The following is a 12,985-nucleotide window of genomic DNA, read 5'->3' as shown; positions in this document are numbered from 1 at the left end:
CAGTTTTACAGCTCGACACATTTAGTCTTATTGTCCGAGTAGAAAAACTACTGTTCAAAAGTGAATGATGACGATTTGTGGAAATATTTGGAACAGAGAAAGAAAACGAAGAAAACAATCTGTATTCTCACAACTCGTCTCTTCAACTGCATTGTGTTGTGTAAAAAAAAACAAAAAAACAACAACAACAAAAAACGTCTCAGCCAAGTTTACATTCAAATAAGTTTCTCTTCATCGTAGATGTTTTTTTTTTTTTCAGCGTAATACTGTCACTGAACATTAGTTATGATTTCACAACAAATCAAAGAACCACATTCTAAAGAAACACAAACTGATGCCGCTGATGTTCATTATGACGTACAGTTTGTTTTTTATGATCATACTAAAGATTGCAGTTAAAAGAGACACAAGTGCTTCGTATCTTATATTATTTAGGTAAAGGAGCTGCCATGTATATTAAGACAGGAATGAAACATCAACATACAAAACTTCACAACCTTTTAAAATATACATTTTTTTAAAAGCAAATTCAAATTTGGCCCATAAGTTTGTCTCCAAAAAGACATATTCATCCCCAACTTTAAACTAATTTCATATATTTATGGTATGCCCATTTGATATGCAAAAGACACCTTCAAATATGGAAATGGAGTTTAAGTTTTTAGGTTTTATCTATAAATGATTGTCCTGAAATATTTTCATATCGCGTTAAATTTTTCAAGGTTAATGCAGAGATTCAGCTTTTGGGTCAGTTGTTCTGGGAGTGTAATAGAAACAAAGAAGTGCTCAAAGAAACATATTACTTTTCCATTAAATCAAAAGGTGGAACATAAAGAAGGTTAAATGCGACTTCCATTCAGCTTTTAAGGACATATACTTGTGGGAAATATAAGTCTCCCAAAGTTTTCCATGATTTTATATGAGACATTCATTGGACATTAGCAGCAAACGCTGCTGACTGTTGGAGGGTTATTCTCGTTACACTAATATAGTCATACATCATCTAATCCTAGTGAGAAGACAACAATGAAGACAATTTAAAATAAAAAGCTCTTCTATAAAAAGGCCTATAGAAACATCTATGCGTATACAAAAAGCATCTTGTTTCATTTTCTTTAAGACAGTGAACTTGACATATATTACATGTTCTTAAGTGTATATTTGTGTGTATGTTGTCGTACGCTACATGTACATCATGTTTATTACAGCATAACCACGGCCAACTGAGATATTGTACTTTTTCTGCAACAACGTCGCCTTAGATGAAAGGTAAAAAAAAAAAAAGCGAGTTCCTCTCACTTCTCAGCTGCACTCAGCCTCTTTGACTTTATGAACGCCATCCCATGTGTCCTCATGTGAGTGTTCAGGTTTCCCTCCGTTTCAAACGTCTTCCCACACACTTTGCATTTGGTGCTCGGAGTTCCATCATTGTTCTCGTCTGTAAGGTCCATCTGGTTCTCCCTTTGGCTCTCATCGTCGTCCTTGCCACGTCCGTTGTACCGACCAAGGCCCTGCGGCTCCTTTAGCCGGTGGACTATGAAGAGGTGTCGGGCCAGCGAGCGGTGGGAGGTGTAGCACAGGCCGCACTCCTGACACTGGTAGGAGGAACCGTCGGACTTGTGCTGGGGAATGTGTTTGTGGAATGCGCTGAGGTCCTCGGTGGTGAAACCGCAGACGGCACACTTGTGAACCTTGAGGATGTTCACCTTGAGCCTCTTCAAAGGCTGCGTGCCCAAGCCCCTGGAGTTCAAACTTGGAGACCCCTCGTCCTCTTCTGGCTTCCTTTTGGGACTGGTTGTCTGTGGAGGGGATCGAGAGGGCCGATTAGTGAAATATACTTCTTTGGTATTATTATTCAAAAGGGATCAGCTGCTTCCAATAAGTGTGTGCAAAAGTACCATTTCCTTGTCGGGTAAAGTGTCGGTGCAATCAGAGTGGGCCGTCTTCCCTTCTGGGTCTTTGACTCCATGCATCAGCTGAATGTGCTGATCCAGCAGCACTCTTTTGGTGAATGGCTGACTGAGAGCTGGACAGTGCCTGTCAAAGTTAAAGACGTTGGTACTGCTTACATACAGGTTTGGTCATTAGTATTTGCAGAACTTGCTTTCACGGATTAAACTGGGGGCATTTATATTGTGGCTGCTGTAGATTTGTCCGCATTGCATCTTCACCTTGCAGAACAGCCACAACAGTTTGACGTGCACAGTGTTTGTGCGCTGCGCGCGTATTTGTGACGCGGCCATGCCAGAAGCTACACAATTACCAGGCGTACTCACGGGCAGGTGTAGAGCTTCTTCATCCCTTTGTGTTTCAGACGGTTGTGTCTGCAAAGACTGTGGGAGGAGCTGAAGGACTTTTCACACTGTCGACATGGGTGCTTCTTCAAGATCTGCAACATGAGAGGGAGGATGCACAACATAACAAGAAGGCCTTCGACATCAGTTTTCAAAGGCAGAATTATGGATGAAGTGGCATGAGGGCGACTCGAAAACATTTATGTGAATGTTTCTTTTGCTTGTGTGGTCTGTTCAAACCAACTCTACGACATCTGGATCTCAAAAGTGACAAGACGAGAACTGAAATATTCACCTTGCCATGTTCACGCCTCATATGAGCCACGAAGACCTCCCTGGAACTGAACAGGGTGTTGCAGTCTCCGCATGTATATCCTGCGCTGGTCGGGCTTTTGAGTTTAGCTGAGCAGTTGCTGTTGGTTTTCTGCAGAGGTGAGGGGGGAGGCTTCTTCTCTGCTTTGTCCTGACTGGTGACGTTCCCGCCGTCTTTGTTGTTATTATTACTGGGGTTATTGCTGTTGGTGTTAGAATTAGTGGGCTTTGTGCTGAGAGGAAGATTGATGCCCAGGTTTGGTGGACCTTCGATGGTCTTCAGGGTTCCATGGATGGCCTGGAAAGCATCCACACATTCAGTAATTTGTAATGTGAAATTTCTTGGCGAAACATATTTGTTTAACTCACAGGTGGTAAATTAAAACTGAGATTTTATTTCAGACTTACTGATAATAAAAGACAATTATTGAACTAAAGTGGGATGTATTAAAAGTGGATTATTCCATTACCGCCTACATTTATACACAAGTATATAAAAAAAATACTTGTATATTTATATTTAAATTTGAATACGTATCAAATATGGCTGTTATAGCTGTTTATAGTTGTAATATAGCTGTTTCCATAATGGAAATGGTTTGTGGCAAATTTTCCAAGAGTCTGCGTTAAGGGGATAAAATAAAGCAGGCATAGAAACGTACCTTGATATGGTCCAACATGAGCTGTTTCTGTGCGTAGTGCATGGAGCAGTCGGGGCATTTGAACACTGACACTTTGTGATTGACAATGTGTTGGTCGAAGTGTGTTGAGAGCAGAGACTGCAGAGTGAACACGGTGTCGCACATGGAGCATTTATAAATCACCCTGAAAGAGAAAAGAACAGGTTGATATCAGATGTGAGAGGGAGTCTGGATCTCTATGCAAACCTTTAGATTAGTTTTAAGAATAAAGAAAACAGGTTGAAATAAACGCTTTGGCTCAGGCTGACATCACATGAATTCAGCTTAAGGCTCGAGGCCCAACTGGGCCCAAACCCAGCGGTGCAACACCTCCTGCTCATAAACACCTGAGCCGCCAGTGCTGCTCCTGGTAGACCGCAAGTCAATGAAAGGTTGCCATGTGGAAAAAAAATACAAACACATGTTAAGCCATCGTGTCTAACACCCTCAAATCCTGCTACTGATGAAGACACGAGGATGAGCTCTCTTAGGAAAATGAATTGGACATGGGTATTAAATTACAATGGTGTGTGTGTGTGTGAGAGAGAGAGAGAGAGAGAGAGAGAGAGAGAGAGAGAGAGAGAGAAAGAGAAAGGAAGTATAAAGGTGTTTGAGTAAGGAGTCTTCGTATCACGTTCGTATTTTATTATTTGAATATTTTCAGCATTAAATTCAGGTTTGAGATCCTCGACTTCTGTGGGACACTCAGCTCACTGCTGTTTTTACTGACAAATAAAATAGGAACAGATTTCGTGTAGAACGACATTGTAAGGACCTACTTGGGCTCTCCTGCCTTCACTCCTGGATGCTGTGTGTATGCGTGGGAGTGGGTTCCAGGAGCAGACTTGAAGGCCATGGGGCAGAGAGGACATTTGTAGAAGATCTCGCAGTGACTGCTCTGGATGTGGGACTTTAGAGTTGCGACATCGGCGAAGATGACACTACAGTGTATACAGCTGAAGGAGAGAAGGAAAGCATACATTTGTACTTCAAAGCCGTTATAAGCATCCCACTTATGAAATGAATGTTACATGTTATAAACACCGGACTCGATGTTGTGCAGTGCTAAAATAACTCCCTTCTGGCTATAGCTTGAGTTCATGTGACGTCACAGTTGTGAATTCATTATGAGTCATTAAATACAGACTCCATGTCTCCATGTCATAGAGTTTTGTCAGACAACACCTCACACAGTAATTGGAGCATAGCTGGTCAGATATTGAGTGTTCGGTTTTTAATGGCTTGTAACTTAACTGACAACATAACAATGGTGTCCAAGTTTAATTGTGAATAACGTCACTTTAAGATACGATATGGAAGCTGAGGTAAAGATGAAGCAGTAATAAGTGTAATTTCGAATGAGACAGTAAATGGCGCTTTTAGCAAAAAGCAAGAGAAAGCCATTTGAGTCAGAGAATTTACAAAGAAAGGCTGAAAGAAAAACACTCAAAGTTTCAGAAGAAGAAACAGTTTGAAAATAAAGGTTGAATGGATGTCCTTTAGAACAAGAGGAAGGTAAAGGGCACATTGATGCTGCCGTTATTTGAAGGCAGACTGACCGGTAGCCGACTCTCCGCGTGTAATGAAGGCAGCTCTTGGTCACGTGTGACTGAAAGTGGACAGATCGGCAGCTGGCACCACACTCAGGGCAGATGTAGGGAGACTTGTGTTGGTGGATCCGCTGATGTGACAGAAAACTGCACTGATTTGGAAGGAGCATTTGGCAAATCGTGCATGTTTTCTGTAGGAAGAGGAAAGAGAAGATAATAAATTCTTAGCTGTGTTTCATCACCACAACGAAACGACTGCAGTACAGAACAAAGTGTCAGCTCAGACAATTTACAAACATTTTACTTGTAAAATATAAGTAACAAACTCAAATGTAAAGTTTTTACCTGTTTTCTGATGCCAAAGAAGCAATGCAAATAAAAACTACAGTAGATCTGCTCCAAAAGCATGTAACTGGTTATAGCCAGTGTTAATAATAACAATGCATCTCTTTTTGATAGCAGAGTGCTTTCCATCAGGTTTCGGCTTATTGTTTAGTCTTTTAATGTTTTGATTTAGTCTCTCATCAGAGACTAATCGTCTGCAGCTGACACACAGTTTCAGTAATAAAAGCTGCCTGTTTGGCACCAAAAAGCACCTGGGGACAATCGGACTAGTTGCATTTAGCTTCTAAAAACCTCAACGCGTCACTCAGGACTTTGTGAGGCTAAAAACTGCTGAAATGAACGTATGTAACAGCTGTAATGGACAACTGCCAAAACCTGCTCGATATTTTAACACACTATAAGATAACGTTTAGTTTTCATTTCATCCAAGTGGCCAAAAACAAAATCAGCGTTTAACTCATGTGCACGTCATATCTCACTGTACTAATTAATGAAGATATGTAGCATTAGTCATATTAGGTCTTTCCGAGTCTGCAGTCTCAAACGTTCAGACATGCACACACCTGACCGCTGGACTCCGGTGCCTGTTGATAGTGCATGGCGAGGGAGCTGTCGTCCTGGAACACTTCGTTACACTCCAGGCACTTCAGGCTGTGCCTGCAAAGCTTTGATGCGTCATCCTCCAGGGGCATGGCTGCCACAAGAGGAGTGCTGCAGGGAGCTGAAATCACTGTATTTTGGGACCCACTGCCGCCACCTTTCCCTGGAATTTGACTTGTGGGTGCCTGAGCTTGAGAAATAGAGGTCGTACTGGTGATGTGTGGCGAGCTTGATGATGATGATGATGATGATGATGACGACGATGATGATGTTGAGGATGATGTTGAGGATGATGGCGTGGTTATCATCTGGTCTGCGGGGATCGGTTTTAGGATTAGATGTGAGCACTGCATGACAACTCCTTTGTCCTTGTGGCCCCTGGCGTGAGACAAAAGGCTGCATTTGTTGTAGAACACTAGACTTTTGCCACAGTGGTTGCAGGTGACCTCGATCCGCACGCTGCGACGTTCGTAGTGCTGCGTCAGGCTCTTCTCCAGAGCAAATGAATCTCCACACTCCAGGCACTTGTATCCACGTGAGGGCAGAGAGATACAGGCCGAGGTGGGTGGAGAGAGGTTTGGGACGTACACAGGAACGGGATTTATGCTGCTGAGGACTTTATTGAAGGCGTCCACTACAGAGCTCTGAGTGCTCGTGAACACTTGAACCCGAGAGACTTTCTTTGACGGCTGGCCGGTCAGAATTGTCTGCTGTTTGACTTGTGATTGTTGCTGGCTCTGTTTGGAGGACGACAGGGCCTGTTGGAGCTCACAGGCAGAGGATACAGTGTGAGGCAGAAGGTTGAGGTTACTAAGATGGACTGTCTTTGGCACAAGTTTGGCGTTGGCCAGACTGGAGGCAGGTACCATGACAGTCTGTTGTTGGATGGCGTTAGCAGCTTTCAGGATAGCACTGCTGGCACTTTGCACGGACGCAGCAGGGATGACTGTTGCCTTGACTGTGGTGTTGTTAGCCAGCTTAAGGTTGATGACTTGAGAACCGGCTGTCTTGACGGCAGAAACTGGAAGGAAAGCTGTCGCTACAGGTTTAATAGTCATTTGTTTGGTTATTTCAATTGAAGGCCCTCCAGTGGTGGCGACAACTGTAGTCGGCAAAGAAGGCCTCGTGGGAGACGCCAAAATTGCACTGGTGGTAGCCATGACAGACGGGGTAGTCTCTCCTTTTTTGAGACCCTCTGAATCAAATTCTGGGAGAACTCGGGTGACGGTACGTTTGATCTGCCCAGATGAGGTCTTGATGGTTTTAATCCTGACCTTTGGGATCACCGGGGCGGTGTCTGTGCTTGAGGTAGGGGAACCTTTGTTACTGCCCTCACTTGTGACACTAGAAGGGCTGTCTTGTGGTCTTGTCAACAGCCTTTTTGCAAACTCCAGGGCCGACTCGTGCTCCTCTGGCTTCTCTGGAGCTCCAGTAGTTTCATTAACTTTGGTGGATTCCTTCAGTGTTGGAGAATCCACAACACTTGGGTCCGTAGCACCGGCCTTTCTCGCACTGAGGGCTGCTATGGCTGCGATACAAGAAGACAGTTTTGTGGAGGACTTGGCTTTGACCTGGGAAATGCTGGACACATTAACAAGCTCGTCCTTATACTCTTGACCTTGAGACTTCACAGCAGGTTCCTCCTTAGGTATCCTTGGATAAAGGGAATCGTCAGACTTTCCACCCCCTGCTGTGCCGTTATTATTGTTGTTGTTCTGATTATGTTTTTGGTCTCTGTTTGCTCTGGGTTTAGATACACTGTCCACTGATACTGGAGATTTGGGATGCTGATCCTCTCTCTTACTAGTGGTCCTATAGAAAAGCTGACCAGCCTGTTTGTCCATCGGGTCATCCACCTCAATTTTATCATCATCATCAAACTCTTCAGCACTGGAGATGGGGCTGAACTGGTTGAAGGTGGATGATTGGTTGTTCCCTGGCTGTCCTTCCTCTCTGGGACCTTTCCATCCATTCTTCGTGTAAGCACCAGGTGGTATGCCTGGCAAGAAGCCATTTTGAAGTCCGTTGCAATTGCCAACAGAAAGGGGTTGAGGATGGGAGGGAAAATGTCCGTCCCTGTCTGGTATAGCTCCACCGTGGTCATTAGCATCTGTGTTTCGAATGTTCTTGACGATCACGCTCACGCCAACGTCGTGTCCCGTTGAGGGGTTGTGCGCCTCATCTTCATTGGTCGTCACACCATCGCTGGGATGCTTGAGCTGTGCATCATGGTCATCGTGGTGGCCAGATTCAATGGCAGCTTTAGGATCCACCATGTCGGGGATATCGAAGGCCGCCAGCAGATCATCAAAGTCTGGCGTCTTCATATCTCCCATGGTCCTGCTTCTTTTCTGATGTGGAGATCACCTGGTGAGCCCAGAGTGAAAAATTATTAGCAGTGAGCAACACATTTACTGCAGTTGTGCAAATTTTTAAGTTTATAATATTCTGTCATAAGCTCTCAAATCAGCTCTGGTGAGGAAATGAAGCCCTTCATACTTTCTTCGTCTATTAGTTACATTTTGATCCGATAGTTGTAATTTGTAGTATATTTTAATATGTACAAAAATAAAACATAATTGAATGTAATTATATAATTTATCACTGGTTCTGTTTTATAGGATAACATAAAACAAGTCACAGACAATGGACTAATACACTTAGTCACTTGTGATCTGTTGCTGAACATCATTGCACTTTGCTCGGGGTCACAATAAAAACAGCGGCATGAAAGCAGCATTCATGATATTTGGAAAAATAACACCTTTTGGATAAAACTGTCATAGCCTATAAGGTAAACAAAACAAAGATGAAATAATTCTTCTGATCTCTCACTTTCCTTTCATTCCCGGAGGGATTGTGATGTAAAAGATGGATGAACGGTTCAGTCAGATCAGTTTAAATAATAAACAGTAGCATTCAGTTTTACTAGTCTAAAATGAGTGTAATTGAGACAGCAGCTCAACAAATTTCTTCAAGCTGTGATTGTATGAGGCTTTTCATAACAGAGTAATTACAGCAGTAATGCAATGCAAAATTTGGCCACGGAGCAATCTGTTGTCCTTGAAACTGATACTGTCAATGACAACACTGTCTCGATAATAGTCACAATACCACATTGTCTTTTTGCCAGGAATGACCAACGAAAACTTTGACCACATCCAAATGACAGTTAATGAAGTGCAACATGGAGTAAAATGAAATGTAAGTAATGACAGTGAGTAAAGGAATAAAACAATCTACAAATGTTATTTGTCTACTCTGATTTAGTGATTACATTTTTAAATGTTGTAATAGAGGTGACATCAATCATTGCTGTTTTGTCATGAATGGAAAAACGTCTAGCTGTACACGTTTACGTATACCAGCTTTGGTAGATATTTAGAAGTGGAGGTGGACACTTTTATCCTCATCTTCATTTTCAGTCTGATCGTTTCCTTAAGAGGACAAGTACAATGGAGCGCAATAATAAAGCAATATAATTTAAAGGTGCAGCAACAGGATATTTGCACATTGTGTTTAATATATTGTTCATTTTGTTTTGTATTTTCCTCAGTCACCACGGTGCAGCCTGTGAAATTTCATATTTACCATGACGTAATCAGTGCTTTCTGGGGCTTCATGTTTCATTAGCAGACCGAGCTGAGTGCTTGTTCCTCCTCCCTTTTAAAAGCAAACTGAGCCTCGCACGAATGCAAAGCTCTCCTGATAAATGAGTCAATCTGACGCACATTATGTGGGTACATATAATTAGAATTATTTCTGCCACATTACATCAGGTGACTTTCCTGGCTGTCGTCGTACGGGGGTAGATGTGACATTCTGGTGACATTAAATATGGCAATATGGAAAACATTTTCCCTCCTCAGTCACTACATACCCAGCATTGCTATGATTCAAACAAATGAAATGGGGAGAAAGGCACTAATGTGTAGAACTAATGAAATACATTTGCACAGAAGGGTTTCTCCTCCTGAATAATATATTTTTTCATACATAACTGGGAGTATAATGGGATCAATACAATAAAGAAGATGAATGCGTTGCAGTTTGAGTAATTTTCCTTTGAGTGGACCGGCTCTTGTTTGCTGGAAGGGGTGAATAGCACGTAAACAAGGTTTAATCTGAAGGCAATGCGAAGTGTAAATATGAACTTGATGGCAGAAGAAAGGATATAGAGATGAATATCAAGCACATGCTTATGTTTATTTGTCAGAAAAAAATGTCCATAGTACATGTAATGGTTTGTCATCGCTGTGAGGAAAGTGTCTTAGTTGGTTTCCGTGGGTTGTACTTTTTCACAATCAAACTAGTCCTTATTTTGTAATAGTGAGCACAGAAAATATCACATGATGGGACTGAAATGTTTTGCATGTATTCATGGTGTTGGAGACAAAAGGCAGCCATGGAGCTGTGCAGTGAGATCATTGCTGCTCTCTGATCCAAATGCATGGCAACCACATCTGCACACACACAGGACCAAATCCGACACTCTCGACCCCGGTTTAAAAAAAAAAAAAAACCCAAACCGAACACATCCATTCTCAATCCAGATGATGGAGTGAAAAAAAAAGAGGAGCTAAACGCAAAAACATGATACAAAGAGGGGAGGAATATTAGAGAGAGGGCAGGCGAGAAGAGCAGTGAGGGGGGAAAAATGGCTGCTGAGCTGTGTGAGGCTGCAGCAGAGACAGAGAAAGGCCTGGTGGAAAGAAGAGCTACGCACAGCCATGACAGCTAGAGCAGCCTGACGAAGGAACTACATGAAGGTTAAAGACAAACAAGTGTGAAATTATACACAACACAGAGCTCCCTCTCAGCGACAGCAGTTTAATTCACATGCATTGTTAGCACCACACTCAGTAAAAGACTGCTGCAAACTCAGTATAGTGAATGGAAATGAACAATTGTGGAAACATGCAAGTGAATCAGCCACTCCTCACCCTCTGTCCTCCGTCCCTCTCCAGCCACTAGCCAAGCCTTCTTTACTTCCTTCCTTCCATCCTGCAACATAGTCACAACACCACTAACCCACAGAAAGCCATCCACCCCACCCTGCTTGGAAAAAAAAAGTCCTGCTTCTTCCCAACCAGGCAAAGGCCCAGAATTCAGGGTCAGGTTACATCCATAGGTCTGGTGAGTGGTGGTGGTCCTGCTAAAGATCTCCCTTAGTCATTCTCTGCACTACTAGCAGCACACAGACATGCAAACGGACAGATAGATCATGCTCCTGCGTGTGTGTGTGTGTGTGTGTGTATGTGTGTGTGCGTGATAGGCAGGCTCTAGGCTGCAGATTCACAGACACCCAGCCGGCCACGTCTCCCTGCCCTCGTCCCTTTCCCAAAACTCCCTCTTCCCCCTCGCCGTGAGCACAGGGAGCCGCTGCTAAGCACACATCCAGCCAGCAACGAGCGACAGCAGCAGCGTCTGTGCCATGGCAGCCAGTGGCTGAGCTCGGAAGGGCTTCCATGGAGCAGCCTGGGCTATCGCTATCTCTCAGTGGAGCATAGAGACAGCATTGTTCCCGTCAGCCCTCCGTCTGCCTCAAACCGGTTTCAGCTGGTTCCGGTCACCCAACATAAAGCCCTGTGCTGCAGTACGGCCTCAAAAACACACAGACAGAGACCAACTGTACCCACCTCCCGAGAAACACTGGGACATTTTTCACCAAGCTATAGATTTGGTGAAACAAAAACACATATTTTATAGACAGATGGAAATTGGATGTTTGGAGATCACCGCCTGATAATAATTCCACAAAAATACATTACACAAGTATGCAAAAAAAAAAAAGAAGATGATGTTAGGATGAACACAGTAACCTTCACATAGATTAAAAAAAAACACCAACAACAACAACAAAAAACTAAACAAAACAGGGAGACAGTTAAGAAACGACAAAAATGACACCATGTACACCAAACAATATATTACATAACGTAAGATTGGGGGGGGGGATAAGGTTAAATGTGCAAGTGATAACAGTAACTTCATACACTGAATAGAAGAATGCAGTTTATGTAACCATGATGAAGCTCAATCCGGTGTCTTGGCCTGTTTCTCAGCCAGATCCCCCTAAAAACCTTCATGCAGCCCTGAGCGGCGCTGGGATCAATAATGTGACATAAAGACACAGTCTGACATGGACACACACAGGCCATTCAGGCACCTCCCATCACACATGACACCCCTGCCCCGCACATGGCACCACAGACACACATAAACATGCACGTTCATGCATATATAGAGGTAAATGTGGCATACCCTTGTCAGATTTTTTTCCCACTCTCAGAGATATTCAAGGAAAAAAAAAATCTTCCTGTAGAGGCCTCAGCACCTGCCTTTACTCAACCCCAACCATTCTTGCCCCCATCCTCCTCCTCCTCCTCCTCCCCTCCCCCCTCTTCCTTCTCTCCTTCACTTGGCCAGTCCTAGATTTTAGTCCCAGTCCAGGCCTCGGGTTTTTTTTTTCCTGAAGCCCCTGCCACCACCATGGCCGTGCATGAGGGGACGGCTGGAGAAAGGGGGCAGTGTTCAGCAGGCGAATCAGGCCTTTTGTCTCTGTCTGTGCAGGGGGGTGAGGGGACTCTCCACTCTGGCTCCGGAGCAGCAGCAGCTGCTGGTGCAGAGAAAGAAGAGAGAGAGGGAGACGGAGGCAGAGGGAGGTGGGGGAGATGGAGAGGAAGAAAAGGAAATGAGTGGGAGAAGCATATCATGAAGGATTGAACATGTACACCATGCCCGCATCTCAAGCCTGTGGGCTCATATAACCGCATCATTAGGTGGGAAATGTTTGTCTGGATCTCACACCTTTTCATTAAGAGACCCTTTTCTTTCGTTTTAACAGCGCCATATATAAATAGCTGAGGCCTCCGTTCAGGCCTGACCGCCCATCTGCATGCTGCGTATGCCAAGGTTACGCTGCTGTGGCTGCTATCTCGCTGTTGTAAACACCCATGCATATATGGTACAGGGAAGCAATGCACAAGCGTGTATGACATAACACGTGCTGTAATGGCATCAAATTATCTTGCCTTAGAATGTTTTAAAGCAAATATATGCTTCCTTTTTTGCAAACGTGAATTAAGTGGCCCTGACCTGATTCTTCGTTTAGCTCACATGCTGCAGCACATAAAAACATCAATAACAATGTCATCAAAAACAGTCACTCAAAATCACAACTGTTCGATAATTTGGCAAACAA

At 43.6% G+C, this 12,985-nt stretch overlaps 1 protein-coding gene across 1 annotated transcript; it reads right to left on the bottom strand.

Moving 5' to 3' along the window:
* Positions 1-1,295: 1,295 nt before the first annotated feature.
* Positions 1,296-10,848, bottom strand: znf532 (zinc finger protein 532). Its single transcript, XM_029516192.1, has 10 exons — positions 10,725-10,848; positions 6,040-8,148; positions 5,745-6,009; positions 4,846-5,027; positions 4,066-4,242; positions 3,269-3,431; positions 2,590-2,904; positions 2,277-2,389; positions 1,899-2,037; positions 1,296-1,799 (listed from the first exon to the last, which is right to left on the bottom strand). Exons 2-10 carry the CDS (start codon positions 8,115-8,117, stop codon positions 1,296-1,298), a joined length of 3,936 nt encoding a protein of 1,311 aa, XP_029372052.1. The 5' UTR covers positions 8,118-8,148; positions 10,725-10,848.
* Between the last annotated feature and the right edge of the window lie 2,137 nt (positions 10,849-12,985).

Source organism: Echeneis naucrates, chromosome 12 (genome assembly GCF_900963305.1).
Source record: "Echeneis naucrates chromosome 12, fEcheNa1.1, whole genome shotgun sequence".
Taxonomy (NCBI): Eukaryota; Metazoa; Chordata; class Actinopteri; order Carangiformes; family Echeneidae; genus Echeneis; species Echeneis naucrates.
The sequence above is the reverse complement of the archived record's forward strand: the minus strand, read 5'-3'. Positions and strand labels throughout refer to the sequence as shown.

What these genes read in the sequence shown, in the direction of transcription:
- znf532 (XM_029516192.1), bottom strand. Translation starts at nt 8,117, where the DNA reads ATGGGAGATATGAAGACGCCAGACTTTGATGATCTGCTGGCGGCCTTC. An exon ending in CACCGGAGTCCAGCGGTCAG is followed by an intron (nt 5,028 to 5,744) that starts GTGTGTGCATGT and finishes CTCTTCCTACAG; the next exon opens with AAAACATGCACGATTTGCCA. An exon ending in CTTTACCCGACAAGGAAATG is followed by an intron (nt 1,800 to 1,898) that starts GTACTTTTGCAC and finishes TCCCCTCCACAG; the next exon opens with ACAACCAGTCCCAAAAGGAA.